The 20,097-nt window shown below is 41.1% G+C and overlaps 1 protein-coding gene across 5 annotated transcripts in view; it reads right to left on the bottom strand.

Annotated features, from left to right (window-relative positions):
- The window catches only part of LOC127619886 (engulfment and cell motility protein 1-like), a 144,308-nt gene that overhangs the window by 19,061 nt on the left and 105,150 nt on the right, over positions 1–20,097 (bottom strand). For 4 of the 5 annotated variants that reach the window (XM_052092910.1, XM_052092913.1, XM_052092911.1 and 1 more), the window contains one exon: positions 16,802–16,938. In XM_052092910.1, the coding sequence (XP_051948870.1) occupies positions 16,802–16,938 (137 nt within the window). Of the gene's footprint in view, positions 1–11,644; positions 11,880–16,801; positions 16,939–20,097 lie in introns of those variants that run through there. The other variant, XM_052092912.1, reaches the window with a different exon arrangement.

Raw genomic sequence — 20,097 nt, 5'->3', positions numbered from 1 at the left:
AATGTGGGTCTAGGACATGGATGACAGGAGGAGAGTCTTGAAACAAATTCTGTCTGGATGTGACAGCCAGCCAAGATATGTGTCTTGCGCAAAGGTGTGACACGACAATTCAGCAGATAGCTTTTCTTCATCAATATGATACAGAACCTTCAGAAATGCCCAACAGCTGTAGAGCCACAGCTTCCCCATTGAGTCTGATGAATGCACAGCTCGAAATCGCAAACACAGGGTTGGCATACGCAGACAGCCTCGGGCTACAGATTATATGCTGTGATTAGCTTGGTGGCGCGGCACTGGATGAGTTGTGGAGCTGGAACTGAATGCAGTTGACATTCAAGCATGCATTGCCTCCTTGGTATCCTGGTAAGCAGGTGCCATTGGTGTGCAAAGCAGGATTAGATAGGGTTTAATTAGAGATAAGACTGGGCCAAGGTCAGGGCCCCTCTCAAATCACCAGGCTGATATGCCCAAGCCTGACGAATGAGAGGCGTGATTTGCTGTAGAAATAGATGGCTTGATTCAAAAGGGGATGGTTTTCAATAACTGCAGGTGGGGAAACGGAGAAGCCAACGTTTCCACATGAAACAGTCCCTTATGGCAGGGGAAGCATTTTTTTCAGCACATTTGCTAAATTTCACAGTTCTAATTTTTTATTCAAGATGCTCTCTCACTTCCTTTTTACCAGCCCATGTGAGTCAAGTCGTGATGGCTGAAATAGAAGCAGACTTTTTATCTGTGAGGTTGAGGTGACAAGGGGGAGTGGTGGAATTTCAGCTGCCGATGTGGTGGGTGGTGATATTTTTGAAGAAAGCGGAAAAGGGCCTTTATTCATTAGACAAACAGAAGACATCTAGACTAAGTGTGTCACAGCCTCATTGAGAAGTGTGTGAGGCTTCAAGCACCCTGCCATCCTTATTGTCTTTCCTTCGCCTCTCCTCTCCTGAGCTTCTAAATGTACAGAGCACACTCGCCCACTGTGTGTCAGCCTTCAGATAATACAGACTGACATACAGTGGTGAAGAAAAGGAAGAATGTGTGTGTTCACATGAGAGTTCAAAAATTGGGAGTGCTCTTAAGACCAAGGCTGTTATTATGCATTGGACCATATATTCTGATTTATTTTAAACAACATTTTATTATATACTCAAAAGGTACCTGCACTATATAATGCATCTAAATGTCAAAGCCAAAACACCATTTAACAAATATACTGCTTCCCTCAAGCACAAAAAACAGGGGATTAATCTTAATTTTATAGTGTTTCCAAAGCATCTTAAAAAAGTGAGTGGGCTTGTGGGATCAAATCTGTGCTATTAAAAGCTATGATGAGATACAACTCAAAGCAATCTCTTAGAAAATACAAAAAATAAACACAGAAACACAGTTAATATGACCAGAATTAAATCTCTTAACCATGTTAATAATTTATTACTGATCATTTTCATTCAGTCAAGTTACTTTGGTCACATTTCACTATATTAAACTAATAATCTGATGCTAAAATGAATGTGCCTTTAATTTATTTACAATTGGGGAGAGGGGTTTCTGTTTTTAATTATTTTCTGTTGGATCTATATATTTTATGTATACATAGTTGGAAGTCAGAAGTTTACATACACTTAGGTTGAAGTAATTAAAACTAATTTTTTAACCACTCCACAAATTTCATATTAGCAAACTATAGTTTAAGCAAGTCATTTAGGACATCTACTTTGTGTGTGACACGAGCAATCTTTCCAACAATTGTTTACAGACAGATTGTTTCACTTTTAATTAACTATATCACAATTCCAGTGGGTCAGAAGTTTACATACATTAAGTTAACTGTACCTCTAAGCAGCTTGGAAAATTACAGAAAATTATGTCAAGCCTTTTAGCAATTAGCCAATTAGATTCTGATAGGATAATTGGAGTCAATTGGAGGTGTACCTGTGGATGTATTTTAAGGCCTACCTTCAAACTCAGTGCCTTTTTGCTTGACACCATGGGAAAACAAAAAGAAATCAGCCAAGACCTCAGAAAAAACCTCCACAAGTTTGGTTCATCCTTGGGAGCAATTTCCAAACACCTGAAGGTACAAACAATAGTACGCAAGTATAAACACCATGGCACCCCACGACCATCATACTGCTCGGGAAGGAGACGCATTCTGTCTCATAGAGATGAACGTAGTTTGGTGCGAAAAGTGGAAATCAATCTCAGAGCAACAGAGGACTCTGTGAAGATGTTGGAGGAAACAGGTAGACAAGTCAAGTCAAGTGGTTTTTATTGTTGTTTCAATCATACAATTAGTACAGTACACAGTGAAACGAGACAACGTTCCTCCAGGACCATGGTGCTACATAAAAACAACATAGGACAAACACAGGACCACATGAAACTACACAACTAAATAAAGTACCAATATAAAATACCTATATATACCTATATACCTATATAAAGTGCACGTGCAAACATGTGCAAAAAGTACATAACAGTACAAGACATTTCTGACAATGAACAGGACAATAGGCACAGTGAGAGACAGTGCAGTGTCGACCAGTACACAGTAGTGCAAAAAAACGTAAACATAACATACAATGAGATAGTGTTCTATGCACATAGCAGTTATTGAGGTAGCAGACAGTTATAAAGTGACAGTAATTAAAGTGCAACTCAGGACACGTGTGTGTGTGTTTGTGTGTGCGTCAATCCAGTCTCTGAGTATTGAGGAGTCTAATGGCTTGGGGGAAGAAGCTGTTACAGCTGCTTCGGTACCTCTTGCCAGACGGCAGGAGGGTAAAGATTTTGTGTGAGGGGTGTGTGGGGTCGTCCACAATGCTGGTTGCTTTGCGGATACAGTGTTCTTTGTAAATGTCTTTGATGGAGGGAAGAGAGACCCCGATGATCTTCTCAGCTGTCCTCACTATCCTCTGCAAGGCTTTGCGGTCCGAAACGGTGCAAGTCCCAAACCAGGCAGTGATGCAGCTGCTCAGGATGCTCTCAATAGTCCCTATATAGAATGTAGTGAGGATGGGGGGGGGAGATGTGCTTTCCTCAGCCTTCGAAGAAAGTAGAGACACTGCTGGGCTTTCTTGGTGATGGAGCTGGTGTTGAGGGACCAGGTGAGGTTCTCCGCCAGGTGAACACCAAGGAATTTGGTGCTCTTGACGATCTCCACAGAGGAGCCGTCAATGTTCAGCGGAGAGTGTTCACCTTTTGCATGTTTTGTCGACATTCAGGGACAGGTTGTTGGCTCTACACCAGTCCGTTAGCCGCTGCACCTCCTCTCCGTATGCTGACTCATCGTTCTTGCTGATGAGACCCACCACGGTCGTGTCATCTGCGAACTTGACGATGTGGTTCGAGCTGTGCATTGCTGCATAGTCGTGAGTCAGCAAAGTGAACAGCAGTGGACTGAGCACAAAGCCCTGGGGGGCCCCAGTGCTCAGTGTGGTGGTGGTGGAGATGCTGTGCCCGATCCGGACTGACTGAGGTCTCCCAGTCAGGAAGTCCAGGATCCAGTTGCAGAGGGAGGTGTCCAGGACCAGCAGGTTCAGCTTTCCAATCAGGTGCTGAGGAATTATCGTGTTGAATGCTGAGCTGAAATCTATGAACAGCATTCGAACGTATGAGTCCTTTTTGTCTAGGTGGGTGAGGGCCAGATGGAGGGGTTGTGGCGATGGCATCGTCCGTTGAACGGTTTGGACGATATGCAAACTGCAGTGGGTCTAGTGAGGGGGGCAGCTGGGTCTTAATGTGCCTCATGACGAGCCTCTCGAAGCACTTCATGATGATGGGTGTAAGTGCGACGGGACTGTATTCGTTGAGGCAGGACACTGAAGACTTCTTTGGCATGGGGATGATGGTGGTGGCCTTGAAGCACGTTGGAACGACGGCGCTGCTCAGAGAGATGTTGAAGATGTCGGTAAGAACATCTGCTAGCTGGTCTGCACATCCTCTGAGCACTCAGCCAGGAATGTTGTCTGGTTCAGCAGCCTTCTTTGGGTTGACGCTACGTAGAGTTTTCCACACATCCGCCGTGGTAAGACAGAGCACCTGGTCGTTGGGAGGAGGGGGTGGTCTTCCTCGCCAACACAACGTTCTGCACTTCAAACCGAGCGTAGAAGTCGTTCAGCACATCTGGAAGGGAGGCATCTTTGTCACAGGCAACTGATGTTGTCCTGTAGTTAGCGATGGCCTGGATGCCCTGCCACATGCGCAGCATGTCACCGCTGTCCTGGAAGTGACTGTGGATTCTCTGGTTGTGTGCGCGCTTTGCCTCTCTGATTGCCCGGGACAGTTTGGCCCTAGCTGCCTAGCTTATTGCCTGCTCTGAAGGCGGAGTCTCGGGTCCTCAGCAGCGTGCGCACCTCCGAAGTCATCCACGGCTTCAGGTTGGAGCGTGTGGTGATGGTCTTGGAGAAAGTGACATCATCAATGCACTTGCTGATGTAGCTGGTCACTGATGCGGTGTATTCCTCCAAGTTGGTAGAATCGCCACATGTTGCAGCCTCCCTGAACATGTGCCAGTCTGTGCACTCAACAGTCCTGAAGAGCAGAGATGGCTCCTGCTGGCCAGGTTTTCACCTGCTTCTGAAGTGGTTTTGTGCGTCTGACGAGCGGTCTGTATGCTGGAATTAACATAACAGAGATGTGGTCTGAGTAGCCGAGGTGGGAGTGGGGCTCCACCCGGTACGCGGGTGGGGCTCCACCCGGTACGCGCCTGGGATGTTTGTGTAAACAAAATCAAGCGTGTTCGCCCCTCTCGATGCAAAGTCCACATACTGATGGAATTTAGGGAGCACTGTCTTGAGATTCGCATGGTTGAAATCTCTGGTGACAATAAACAGTCCGTGGGGGTGAGTGTTCTGCAGTTCGCTCATAGCCCCATACAGTTCAGAGCGCTTCCTTTGCGTTAGCGCTGGGAGGAATGTAAACTCCGGTTATGCAAACAGTGGTGAATTTCCATGGTAAATAAAAAGGTCTGCATCTAACAGTCACAAGCTCCAACAACGATGAAGAGTAACTAGAGACTAGTATAGAGTTCTTGCACCATTCCATGTTGATGTAAACACACAAGCCACCACCGCGAGTCTTACCACAGAGAGCTGTATTTCTGTCGGCACGAAATGAGGCGAGCCCGTCTAGCTGAATGGCGGCATCTGGAACTCCGTTGCTGAGCCACGTCTCCGTGAAAACAAAGACGCAGCAGTCTCTAAACTCACGCTGCGTAGCCAGCTGGAGTCGGATATAGTCCAGTTTATTGTCTAGGGAGCAGGATAGACAGGAGAGCCGGCCGGCTAGGGTTTGTTTAGCCTAGCATGGTCCCCCGCCCTCTTGCCACGCTTTCGCTTTCTCGCACACTGCTTACGACGTCCTCGCCACCGGCCACCGGCATCAGGCGACGCCGAGGACTGGAGGCCTGGTCTCCGCAGCATGCGTAGCGCCTCCTGCAGGTCATCATGCAGCTTGGTTTTTGCATGAGTTTTATATTTCAGTAGTGTCTGGCGATGGTAGACATGAACACCGGTTGTTCCGATGTCCATGTGCCGCAAGAGTCAGCCTTTTTAAAAAAAAAAATGGCACCATTTTGGATCCGGAGTGGCCGCTGTGTGCTACCGTGCCGCCATCTTGTATCTAAAAAAACAAGTATCAATATCAACAGTAAAACGAGTCCTATATCAGCATAACCTGAAAGGCTGCTCAGCAAGGAAGAACCACTGCTCCAAAGCCACCATAAAAAAGTCAGACTACAGTTTGCAAGTGCACATGGGGACAAAGATCTTACTTTTGGGAGAAATGTCCTCTGGTCTGATGAAACAAAAATGGAAAATTTTGGCCATATAGAGGTTTTTGGCCATCATTATGTTTGGAGGAAAAAGGGTGAGGCTTGCAAGCCAAAGAAGACCATCCCAACCGTGAAGCATGGGGATGGCAGCATCATATTGTGGGGATGCTTTGCTGCAGAAGGGACTTCACAAAATAGATGGCATCATGAGGAAGGAAAATTAAGTGGATATATTGAAGAAATATCTGAAGACATCAGCCAGGAAGTTAGAGCTCGGTCGCAAATGGATTTTCCAAATGGACAATGACCCCAAGCATACCTCCAAAGTTGTGGCAATATGGGTTAAGGACAACAAAATCAAGGTATTGGAGTGGCCATCACAAAGCCCTGACCTCAATCTGAGGGTAGAACTGAACTTCTGTGGGCAGAACTGAAAAAGCATGTGCGAGCAAGGAGGCCTACAAACCTGACTCAGTTACATCAGTTCTGTCTGGAGGAATGGGCCAAAATTCCATCAACTTATTGTGAGAAGCTTGTGCAAGGCTACCCAAAACATTTGACCCAAGTTAAACAATTTAAAGGCAATGCTACCAAATACTAACTGAGTGCATCTAAACTTCTGATCCACTGGGAATGTGATGAAAGAAATAAAAGCTGAAATAAATCATTCTCTCTACTATTATTCTGACATTTCACATTCTTAAAATAAAGCAGTGATCCTAACCGACATAAGACAGGGAATGTTTTCTACAATTACATTTTAAATAAAAAATATTATTTGGCTTAGGTGTATGCAAACTTCTGATATCAACTGTAAAATAGTCAACAAAACATACAAACAACAAAAAGTATTAGTATAACAAAGAAAACCCCCCAGATTTCATGGGATTTGAAAAATACTGTTAAAGGATACCCCTTAATTATTTTATATTCGATAAGCTGTCTGCAGAACAGATGAAACAAATAACAAATGGATTTTCTGGCTGATTATGGTTTAATACAAATTTGTCCTTTGGGGTCCAAACCAATTCCAAACTAATGACTCTAAAACACAAGAAAACGGACCTAATTGTATTTAGTCTCAGCATCAGACGTGACGCCCAGTCCGTGCACTAATCGTCTGATGCTTATAGCACACAAAACTGGAAAATGCTTTCTAGATAAGTAAACGCAAATCTGATTGGCTTGTTCAATGGAACTTCCGTGAGTAGTCGAACACAGTACATTTTATAAGTCTACCTGGAAGCAGAGTTGTGTTCAAAAGGTTTCGTGTTGATAGAATGAACACTTGAGGATGAAATAATCACAGAATTTACCCAAGTTTGCCAGGTTAGTGACATCAAATCTTTTAAAGATATTCAGAGTTTCGTTTAAGGCATAAAATTAATCGTATATCCATGAGTAGAGCTGCATCTTCTGCTTTGTTTACTTGGTGAGATGTCAGTGAAATTCTCTATAATGAGGTTTTCTTTGCTGTACTTAGAATCTCTACACATTTTCTGCTACTCTCCTTTGTGTTATCTGTGCAATCACTCACGGAGACTTGTACACCATTATATAAATTATTTGATATGTTATATTTAAAGACCCCATGTCGGTCTTTGATTATGATATGATACATCTCAGATAATACAAACCCTAAACACCCTGACTTTGACTGGTCGCTTTACATGTCAGTTAGATGGCTTTTCCTGTCTAAATGGGCGTTTCTTGGCCAATTGAAGCAGCTATATAGCCCAGACATTTGCCGCATTCATAGGTCTGGCTAAATTGTATTTAAATAGACCATTACATTCTACAATAATTCATCATTTTTTATAGTTAACAAACTATCAACAACAAAATAATAAAACAAAAACAAGCAGAAACGTATATTATGTGAATATAATGTAGATATTACAGTTTCGTAGACTACGGGGGTGCACTGTACATACAGGACATGTTTTTGTCTTCATAAACAGCAAGAAGGGGCGCAAAGGAATGGAACAGAATGCAGGGGTCTCGAGACATGTTTTCAAAGTTTTTTTTAAAACCATTTTCAATTTGACAAGGCAACATAAAAATCAAACTTTCAGGACACTGAAAATCCAGAGAGACTACACGAATGACCAAAGAATTCTCTTACGAATGTGTACATAGACTAATGGGATGCAAAAATGTCCCCCTAAGCCTCATGATACAGGTCAGTGCTGTTCCAGATACGACCCCATAAAAGCCCGTGACATCAGCCCATGCCAAGCTCATGATACCAGCAGTTAGTTGCCAGCTCTCGCCATGCCTCCAGGTTTCTGAAAGTTGGTTCTCTGGCACCTTTTTGTATCTTCAGCAGTTTTCTCTCCACCCTGGTGCAAACAGCCTTGCCTCCAAATCCGGCACACAAGATGTAGCGCTCCTGTTCGATTTTAATTACAACTTCGCACAACTATCCATCATAAATTTGCATGTGTGCCTCTCTTTTTTAAATGCAAGCACATAATTAATAGTCCTATTTATTTCCTACCTGTTTTTATGCACAGAACATGACTCAGTCAGACTGGGAGAGCTTAGTTTTTGATGTTTTGATGTTTACATCAATCACATTGTATGAGTTTATGAGTGGCATTGCTGCAAACAAAGTTAAAGACTAGAATAGGATTATATTTATTCATGATCTATAATATTTTTTCCAACATATCAGACACAGGACCTTCAATAAATATGCCCTATACAGACCATTCTGCACATGTTGTTCAAACATATACTGGCAATAGGCACTGGATGGTGTCAGCAGACTTGCAAACTGACAAATCTGGTGATCAAATTATGGTTTTTCGGATCAAAACCCAAACTTTGCTAATATTGCTACATATCTCCAAAAACAAGGATTGGACTGCCTAGTTAGCCTCTGTAGTCATCAATGATCAAGTTGCAAAGATCACATTAACCAGCATTCAACTTCCATGCTGGTCTAGGCTGGTTTATGCTGTTAGTGCTGGTCTAGCTGGTGGATCAGCATATCAGTATAGTTCACCAGCAAAAGCAGTGTTAACCAGTGTTTTTTGTGTGTGTGTGTGTTTTTTCAGTAGGGCATTTATCAAAAGTTAACATCCATTATGCTTATTCATCGTAGAAGCTATGACAAATTTCGGCCTCCACATCAACACACAAGCCTTTGCCACAACTGCATCAATTGTGCTATCACCTGATAATGATCATTTACAACCTGTCAATCATCCAAATAGTGTTTAGATAATAAACCTTATTCTCCATAAACAAATGAAAGAAAACCGAAAAAAAATTGCAGTGCATGCTGAGAAGCATGTCTTTTATCCATCTCCACATTAATATTGCTTGTTATGGTCTGTTGGAGTAATCAGGTACAAAAAGAAAAGGGACATTCATCAGTTCCACAACCGACATGCTAACTGTATTGTTCCTCCCCCTTAACGATCTTTATAACAGTTCATAATGATTCACATCAAAGAAATAGACATTACTTCCAAGAAAACAAATAGATCTCATTAGCCAGAAAAATTGAACATCATTGCTGCTGGGAAAACTGACCACAAAACCATGTGATGCATTTAGATGCAGCCAGTACAGATTCATATTGTTATAAATGTTGGGATTTAGCCTATGAATAACAAGCTGAATAGAAGGATAAGACACCTGCGCATGAATATGCATGCTGAAAGAGAGGTCTGCAGGTTTGCAGGTGATGGGACGTTATGGGTTGACCATGTAGAGGATCAGGTAAAGCCAACAGAAGATCAGATCTCATATGGAACTGAAAGCAAGTTGGCAAAAGAGCTCATCAGCCTACAATGGCTCTCCATTCCACTCTCTCTTCAATTTATCTCTGAACTGGCCAAGGTTACAAAGCAGAACCTGGAGCGTTAGTTTTGAAGCAGATTGTTAAATGCTTGCTGAGTGTTGGAAGGCACGGCCTGGCATATTTCACAGGATTGTGGATATCATTACTTGGCTGTACAACCTGCAGTTGGTGATGGAGCGATGGCATCTGTCAAGCTTATTTGAAGGATCTCTTTCTTGCTCTAAAATTGTGATTCCAATAGTGTCATTTTAACATTTTAGCAAAGACGTGGTCTATGTGGTCTACTGTTAAATTTTCTGAAGTATACAGTATACTGCGATAATATGCAATTTTTTTGTGGCATGGAAAACCCAGATTAACAAAATATTTGTCAAAATATGCAGTGTACTGATTTATTGTTGGATAACTGATACATTTATCGATGCAGATACATTTATTGTTGGATAATGCATTATGTTTTATATACAATTAAAACAATAGTAGGTGATATTTTTCAGTAAGCAGTAAGATAGTATTCCTTTCTGAACATAACCAAATGTTCTGCAGAGAACATGTATCATAAGCGTATAGCCTCAAATAATGATTAAAACAGAGAGGATGACCACATAGACACAGATATAGACAACGTGCATACACTCTAAACCCATGCACTCAATGTTTCCTACAGAATGCTGTTTTGGCCCTGGCATACTCTACAGCAGGTGATACTCAGTTGAACTCCAATGAGTGGATCAGACCACTACATCCACCCTGACGTGAGCAGATCAGAGAAACTCTTTCAAATTCCCAGAGGGTCAGCGTGAAGCATGCTAAAAGCATGCAGTGCATTATGGCCACTTAAGGTCTCAGGAGCCCTTACCCCTGAGTTGCATTTGAGAATGTAAGGCCACGATTTGAGTAAAAGAACAAGCAAATCAAAAGAAAAAAAGAACAAAGAAAAAAGCCAAAAAACAAACAAACAAACAAAAGAAAAGAACGAATAAACGAGTGATCAAAAAACTACAAACAAAAAAGAACCAAAAGAATCATCAAATGAAACAAAACAAACAAACAAAAGCCATTGAAAGAAAAAAGTACAGAGCGAACAAACAACAAAAAAATAAGAGAATAAGCAAACAAGTGATAAAAAGAAAAAAGTACAAACTAAACATACAAATGAAGAAAGAAAATAGAATGAATGAAATAGCAAATAAACAAAGGAAAGAGAAAAGAAAGAACAAAAATAAAAAGTACAAACGAAAGAACAAATTAAGCAAATTAATTAAACAAATAAATAAAATATATTAGAATACTCCTCAGTTTTGCTGTGTAAACAGAAGTAAAGTGGAATAGGGAAATGTTTGTGGTCCGGAGGCTTGGGTGCGGATGCTGAGCACAACCAAACAAAACCTCAAGACATCATTCACTTTATAAGATCTTGCAGGTTTGCGCTCTGAAAAAATGCTGCCTGTGATATCACCAAAATCAATCAACATTAAGTAGCTGGCAGGATTCTGATTTTTTTTTTTTTTGGCTTTTTGATAATCCACTAAAGGTCAATGCTTTGAGCACTAAATCAACATGAATACACAAAAGACATGGCCATACATATAAAGGAGATGAACTCAATTCCCTGGAAAAAGCCTGCAATAAAAGATGCTGGACAGACAGTGTTTCTAATAAAAACCATGTCTCTCTTTGTGTGGGATGCATACACTATTTAGTAGAGCAACTAGAGGTCAATATACAACAGTATGATAAAGAAATGAATGAGGCATACACAGTAAACTGCTCATTCAAATATGTACACAAGAAGGGGCTAGGCTATGGAAGAGTGCAGGTTGGAGTGAGCGCTTGGCTCTGGATCGCTGCCTCTTTAATCGCAAGCTGAAATCTGCCTCTAACCTAATTACTACAAGCAGCTTCACACAAAGCCTGCCCCATCTGTGCGCTCTCGCTCTCTGCAGCCAGGCACAATTGCAAACAACAGCTCTCTATCATTTCCATTCAGTCAACACCCCTATTCTCTCCATCCACCCCATGTAAGCTCTCCAGTGGGGACCAGGTTTTGCTGTACTCACATGCCATTGTCACCTCCATATTTGAGAGCGAAGCTTCACACAGGTTGAACCCAGTGTAGCCACAAAGAACCTTGACCAGGTTCAGGGACGACCAGATTGACTGAAAAGAATGATGAACAGATGCAACAGATATTTTTTTCTGTGGTGCTAATGAAAATGGACCAAGCTTTAGCCACGGCAAGAGTACGTCAGGCTGTTCATGCCCCTCCGTAGGATCAGCATTCTGAATTCTGAGAGCATCTCCAAGCAGCTCAGTTTATGTCCATTTCAGCGCTTAATCCTGATTGGGCAGACGCCACAACATCATAAGCCAATTGCTTTGTGACAAGGGTGATCACATGGTTTGAATACATGGGAGGGTATCTGGAGAGAAAGATATTGGGAGGGGGAAGGGGTATTGTGTGCTAGCTTAAACAGAGTCACTACATTACTACTACAGTGCTTAGATGCACTGAAGTGGGCCATTTTTGGTCAGGTGTCGTAGCTGCCTTCGTCAGAGCTGATTGGGTGGAGAAGACAGCTGTTTATGAACCAAAACACACAACACTCGCACACGCAATGGCAGTTCTATAGGAGTGGGAGTAATTACAATGTGGTTGCCATGGAAACAGGCAAACTATTGGCCATCAAATTTTTGCCCCAAGAGCACCAGCGAGAGAAGACCTGCCTGGCTCTCCTCAGCTCCACACACACACACACACACACACACACACACACACACACACACAGTATTTACAGGATGTGACAGGCCTACCATGGAAAAAGAGAGTGGGGGATGAGAAAAATAGTGTATAAATGTGCATATAAAAATTAGATGTGTGTCTGTGTGTGTGTAGAGGTAGGGGGTGGTGAGATGCAGTCATCTGTAAACAGACAGTCTCTGAATGGAGAGGTCCATCAACGCTGTATGAATGCTCAGTGTGCAATATATAGTGATAGTACGGCCTAATAATCATTTTAGCATCACACAGGACCCTTCATGAAAAAACAACAAAATGGAGGATGTGCCAAAAGCTCACAGTCATGACAGCATTGTAAATGTTTAAAGTTTTCTGTTTTAGTCATATTTTTAGTCTTTTGATGACAATATCCTTTAAAATGAGTCAATATTTAGTCATGTCATATTCATTTATTTTAGTCAAACTATATAATATCTTTTAGTTGATGGTAATGTGAAAAATTACAAAAAACGTGCATCAAACAAGTTTTGCTTTGCGTGTAATGTTTTTTTATTTTTATGGAAACAATATATTCACAACGCAAGTTATGTATTTGCTTTATTGTCTGTGCAGATGTAAGTTGAAATATTACATATACACTCACCAACCACTTTATTAGATACACCTGAACACATACATATTCATGCGACTATGTAATCAGCCAATTGTGTGGCAGCGGTGCAGTGCATAAAATCATGCAAATATGGGTCATGACCTTCCGTTATTGTTCACATCAACCATCAGAATGGGATTTTGAGTGTTGCATGAGTGTTGGTGCCAGATGGGCTGGTTTGAGTATTTCTGTAACTGCTGATCTCCTGGGATTTTCACACACAACAGTTTCTACAGTTTACTCCGAATGGTGCCAAAAAAAAAACATCCAGTGAGCGGCAGTTCTGCAGACACAAATGCCTTGTTGATGAGTGAGGTCAGTGGAGAATGGCCAGACTTGTTTGAGCTGACAGAAAGGCTACAGTAACTCAGATAAACTCTGTACAATTGTAGTGAGCAGAATATCATCTCAGAATGCACAACACATTGAACCTTGAGTCTACAACAGCAGAAGACCACTGCGGGTTCCACTTCTGTCAGCCAAGACCAGAAAGCTGAGGCTACAGTGGGCACAGGCTCACCAAAACTGGACAGCTAAAGACTGGAAAAACTGTTTTGGAGAAACTGTTTACTATTAAGAGTAGGCTTATTAGTGGGCACTTTTTACTCTTAGTCAAGTACATTTCTAATTAATTGTTATTACTTTTACTTTGTTACAATGAGCAATGTTCCTTTACGTTACATTATTGCTTTTAATTAAATAAGTTTTAATAAATGCGTAATTTCTTGAGATTTTTTGAATGGGACTTTTACGACAGCGGAACTTTACAGTTGCGCTCAGTCACTTGAGTCGCGATCATGGCAGCAGCAGCGGCATGCACTCAAAATAACTTTCATCACATAATGCCTTAATTTTACACCAAGACAAGTAGATATTTCAAGATTAAAAGCAGCTCCCACTTAAGAAAACTTGTTGTGGTGATTTGTGCCAATTGAGATAACGTGAGCTTGTCTGTGTTGTGGTGATGGTTATTTTCAGGGTGATTCTGTAAATATGGGCTCTTACTGTATGACCTCAGTTTATAAGTATACATATTTATATCAGTGCTGAAATATATCAGTGCCTCCTGTATATATCCATGTAAACATCCGCGTTAAGTGTAAATGCATTTTGCTTTGCCTATCACTTACGTGCGTGTTTACTGGAGCACATCTCTGCACGTGCACACAGCAACTTTGCGTTTGGCAGATGTGGCACCTTTTTTTCATGGACAACAGAGAACAAGCTCTGAACATAAGTATACCTAACATGCTTTCAAATACAGGAGACAAGGTGCAGTTTACCCTTACTGTACAGAACTATTGATCTAAATTCTTTCAACACTGAAAATATTGTAACTGAAATAAGAATTCATTCAGGACTTTAAAAATATGTGAAATAAAGAAGGTAGCCATTAATAAAAGCATTATCTTGCTTCTTTTTATTCAGCATAATTTATGATTGGGCTTCTGGAATATTGATCACGTTTTTCCCCGTAATAATTACTAGAAACTGGTTTCCATACTTCTCTTCTAATTGACAGATTCGTCTAAATCTGACAAGCATAAAGTGATAGTTCAGCCACAAATGAATGTTCTGTCATAATTTCTTCCCCGCCTTCATGTTGTTCCAAACCCATGTGACTTTCTGTATTTTGTGGAACCCAAAAGATGTTAGAGACTGAGAGTGAGCCACCATTCCCTTTTAAAATATGGAGAAAAACATGCAGTGAAAGTAAATGGTGACTATAAGGCTAAAATTCTGTCTGACATCTCCTTAATTGTGTTGCATCGAAGAAAGAAATCATAAAGGTTTGGAAAGATAATTTTCAATAATAAAAATAATAAATAAATTGTTGTTATTGTTATTATTATTATTCTGTACTACATGTTAATGGAATATTGGAGATTAAATATCCATTGTGTAACATATGAAAGTAACTAGTTACTCACTAGAGTATTCTTTTAATCAGTTACTCTTTTACCCTTACTCAAGTAATTATTAACATCACTACTTTTACTTCTTAATTATTTCTTTCAATTAATTGTACTTTTATTTGAGTACAGTTTTTGGCTACTCTACCCACCTCTACATAATTGTACAGAGTGGTTATCTGAGTTACCGTATCCTTTCTATCAACTTGAACCAGTCAGGCCGTTCTCCATAGACCACTCTCATCAACAAAGCATTTCTGTTATAAAGTGTTCCATTACTGTTTTACTGAGTGAGAAAAAACTCCAAATTATTCAGTTTTTCAGTCAGTGAGCGTTTGGATTTCGGAAATAATCAGTAAACCAATCATGAAGAAAGGGCTATGTATCATCCACACATTTAATCAGGTGAGAAGCAATGGTACCTACCCTTTCTGTTTCGACTTATGTTGTGTTTCCTGTTATGCTGTTGTGTTTCAGGATTTGCCATTGTGTTTTCTGATTTGTTCTTTTGTTTTCAGATTTGTCATTGTGTTTTATGATTCGTTGTTGTGTCTCTGTTTTTTTGGTTTGCCATTATGTTTTCAGACTTGTTTTGTTTTGCACTCCACGGCCACCGTACCAATTACCTTTTAGATCAGACATTGCCTTTTAGTCAACTCGAGATCGTATATGCCTGAAAAATAGTGCTTTTTAGCGTGATCTTTCAGTACAATTTATAATATCATTGTAGTCAGATGTAACTGATGGTTTGATAAACGAGTTCTTTGATCATAATCTTGACCAAACATATTGGAGATTTCAGTCTTTCCCTATTCAAGTAGATAGGAGTTGTACTATACCACATGTATTTATAGAAAATAGCTACCCGGGAGCATTCCAAAAAATGGCTGCTGAGTGGACTGACTTGCCTTGAAAGAAACTTTGATTGAGCACACAACATCCACATTTGTTTATGAGTAATTGTTCATGAAACAATTGTTCATCTAAACTCAAACTTCTCGTTACCATTAAAAGATAAACCGGAATCAAATCAATCTACTGACTGCAACTTTCATCCCTCCAGTAAAGATTAAGACAGTTACTGTTTGTTGTCCACTTTTCCCACTGCAAGATAAACTGTCAGACAATTTTGTCAAATTCTGATCACAGATTAAAATGCCGTTTTATCTCTATATTCAGCAAGTCTATTTATAATAAGGCAGGAATATAGATGAGTGGCAAAAGCAAGGTTTTCTCAGATGTGCTGCTCATGTACGAAAACAAAGCATGATGAATTTAATCACAGTGTCCAGAGAGACATGCTTCAGGGACATATTTTAGAAATGAGTTTTCATGTTCATGAATCTTAATTAAGCTCAAAAATGTACACTAGCTGGTCTTTTATCCTGTGCTAGAACTCTGGGACAAGTTTGCTTGGTGATTATCATAGTTACACAAACAACAGCCTAGCAAAACTCATCCACCTCTATAACCAGGCAAAAGCTTGCTAGTACCAAATGCCTGAAACTTCAGCAAGTCCAGCGTTTCCAAGTGTTGTGAGGTAGTGATAGACTGTCAAATCAGCCAGGCCATTTTGTCAATGTACTGCATGTTCAGTTTGACCAATAAATCATTTTAATTACAATGAATAAGTTAACAAGTCTTTAAATTCAGCAATTTTGTGTACATCTTATTTAATATCATAAATTTGTATTATGTACAGTACATTTTAGCATCATATCAGCCACTGGCTACCCTGCTCTTTAGATATCAGCATCGGCCGTTCAAAAACCCATATCAGTAAACCACTAGTGTGAGGGGACATAGAGATGAGGGAAAATAAGCGAGGCAAAGAATGTGAGCAAGCGAGAGTGATGCAGAGTAAGACACAGGTGCAGAGTCTCAGTCAATGAGTCAAAAGTGCTGCTCTTACCTTATTGAAGTCCTCAGAAGTGGCTCTCATCTCTTTCCAAGTTTTGTTAAGTAACTGAATACAGATGCAAAAGAACTCCTCAAACGAGCGGTCGTGAGTGAAAAACATGGGGTGGAAGTCATGGCAGTTCTCGCTGGCTGTGGAAAGACAGAAAGGGACAAGGTGAAGGTTTACTCTTTCAAATGTTACATCCTTTTCAACCTAGTTGACTTCTCAGGTAAATCAGCAACATTAATATCTCATAAAAAAGCTACACCCTATTTGAATGCCTCAAGACACATTCTGAAACTCAAATTGGGGCTTCGATCATGGACGTGTCTACATTGTTGGCCATCTTCAGCCCTCACTTGGGCTTCTCATGCACTGACACATTAGATATGGCTGGGTAGGAACTATGCTACCTCGCAACTCTTCTGTATGAACGAGCCTCTTGGCAGAGCAGATTCTCAACCCAGAGAAGTGTGCACTTGGCTCTGAGGACACCTACACATCTGAAATGAATGTGAGCAGTTGGTTTAAAATGGCAATTTTATTGCCATATTTTATTTCAATGCAACCCCCTACAAGCCAGCCACTGTTCTTTATTCAGAAATTCAAAAACACTCCTTGTGAGGTCCCTCCAGAACCTACCTTTGTACTTTTCTAAGCAATTCTGGAACTTTTGAACTATGGCAGCACTTCTCATTATTGTGTACCCCTAGGAAGAATAGCCTTTGTTGTAGTATTCCCCTTTTGTAAGTTTTTTTTAGATAAAATTATATGTAAATTAATAAATATATATATATAAATAATTCTGGGTCTTGGCGAGGTTTCAGACTGCAATCTATTTCCAATGTCCTAAAGGTGATAATTGCTTAAAGCACAGGTCAACAAGGTGTCTTCACCATTGCAAATAATAAGCAATTCAGTGATTCTGAATGGCTTCTTTGCCACTGCACAAAGTGGGTAAATGTTTTAAATGAATGCTGAAATAAATTTAGTATTTCTCCATTTCAGTTATTCAAAATGGTTCTTGGACTGGCAAGGTGGGTCTTGGTCTTAAGAGGTCTGGTATTGGTCTGGGTTTTGGTCTTAGGAGGTCTAGTACTGGTCAGGGTCTTAGGGGTTCTGATTATAGTTCTGGTTTTGGGACTACGAGGATCTGGTATTGGTCCAGTTTTGGCTCTTAGGGGTCTGGGTATTAAGGGTTCTGTTTTTGGGTATTCGTGGGTGTGGTATTGGTCTGGTATTGGTACTTAGGGCATCTAGTTTTGGTCTAAGGGGGTCTGTTTTTGGTCTGGGATTGGTGTGATGAGGAGGAGGGTGTGGCCAGGCCATAACAATGAATGCCAGAGGCTGAATCAGCCCAAACAGCCAGGAGAGGGATAAAGAGGAGACGGGGACATTAGTTCGAGAGAGAGAGAGAGACGCGAGCAGCAATTGTGTGTGCGTCAGTGTTTGTGCTTAAGTTGTAATTAAAGTATTTTTGGTTAATAACCCGGTTCCTGTTTCCTCCTTTCCCGATGTACGAGGCTTGTCTGCCACACTTGTGCCGAAACTCTGAATTGGATGAACACAAGCGGTCATGGAATCCTCACCGCTGCCATCCGCCAGGGGGCAGAGGAGCCCGCTGCCATTCACCAGGAGGCAGTGCAGCTGGCTGAGGACCACGTGGCAGCGTGGTCGGGAACCAGAGTTTTTTTTTTCTCCCCTCTTTTTCGGGCTCTCCAGCTCTCTCTTTCCCTCCCCTCGTCCTACTCAGATTCCCAGGAAGCAGAGAAGACCGGCCCCTCTGTTGGGGTATGTGACGAGGAGGAGGGCATGGCCAGGCAGTACTGATGGACACCCGATGCTGAATCAGCCCAATCAGCTGGGAAAGGTATAAAAAGGAGCCGGGGATGCCAGTTCGAGAGAGAGAGAGAGGGAGAGACACACGCAGCCTTGGTTAACTTTTATAATAAACCACACCTAGGCTGTAGCATTCTGTGGAAGTGATGTCAGTTGATTACCTTCATAAGAAGGATAAGAGAGAGACTTGTTCATCTCGCCACTTCATAAATTAATCCCAAAGATGTTCCCCTGGGACATTACCAAAGAAGGATTATGGAATGAGAGTTCAGTGATGATAGTGCGAGATTAGCGCTTTATAAAAAAAAAACTCCTCAAATCAAATCAGAATGGCTACGTAGGAAATAAATCTGGGTATAAAAACTGAAGGTGCCATTATTGCGTTGATAAACAGCAGCAGTGAGGCCCTGTGATGCCACACACCTGTGTGTCAGTTACGCTGCTTCAGTACAAACACTGGTGGAGTAAAATGGTGCTTTGAATGAGAGCCACTGTTTGAGGTTCTCATTTAGTGAAATTGGAAGCATGGCGCTTGCTCTGCAGAGGGCCAGTAATTGCATTGGCTTGGTAGAAATTGAAACTTCACAGCATAATGAATGATGCCTGAAGGGGCATTGGTGCTTTCATTGGGAGTGATGCAGGTCTGGTCAATACCAGCACAAGTAACATCCGTCTGCTGACCAGAATGAGACTCAATAACCAAAAGCCTCGCAAGCCACAGGACTCTGTCCTTTGGGATGACTACCACTGATTCAGTGTAATAATTTCTTTCTCCTCCAGGAGTCAAAGGAGTTCAAGGGTGTGCTGAAGGGGAGGCTAACACCATCAGCTCCCGTCTGCTGAGGAATGAAATGTCAGAGTCACTTTGGCTCTCACCTAAGCCCTGGGCTCACAGTTTTGGAAAGTATTAACAGTCTGATGCAACCTGTCTGGGTGGAAGTCACAGAGAATGCAAGAATCTTAAACCAGGACATTCTCTCATAAAGAAACAAAATAATCTGCAAAGTTCTTCTTTTGCTTTTCTCTGGCACGCGATTAACACATTCCTGCTTGTCTGTTTGACTATAGCTCTGATTCAAATCTAGTGAGCGGTCTCGCTGCCTACTGCATACATAGGCAAATACTTCGTAAGACAGCATCCTTACAGAAATGCCATATCATAAGTGACTGATTTGGAACATTCTACATAGGCAGCCACACATTCACAGCTGATTTCAATAGAGACATGCTGCTCTAATAAGCATAAGATTACATAGCACACACAAATATTGGGTGAATTTTCTTTTAATTCCACTATGCTACTTTGTAACAATACATTTTAACATTAATTTAAATACATGTTTCTTTATAATCACCATTTCTTTTGTTTTTTCTTCCATCTTGGATTGATTTTTCTACACGATTTTTCATACTTGCATTTCATCCTTAGATTTTGGCTAAAATTATGTATATTAAGAGGCAGCTACCTT

This window comes from Xyrauchen texanus, chromosome 26 (genome assembly GCF_025860055.1).
Source record: "Xyrauchen texanus isolate HMW12.3.18 chromosome 26, RBS_HiC_50CHRs, whole genome shotgun sequence".
NCBI lineage: Eukaryota > Metazoa > Chordata > Actinopteri > Cypriniformes > Catostomidae > Xyrauchen > Xyrauchen texanus.
The sequence above is the reverse complement of the archived record's forward strand: the minus strand, read 5'-3'. Positions and strand labels throughout refer to the sequence as shown.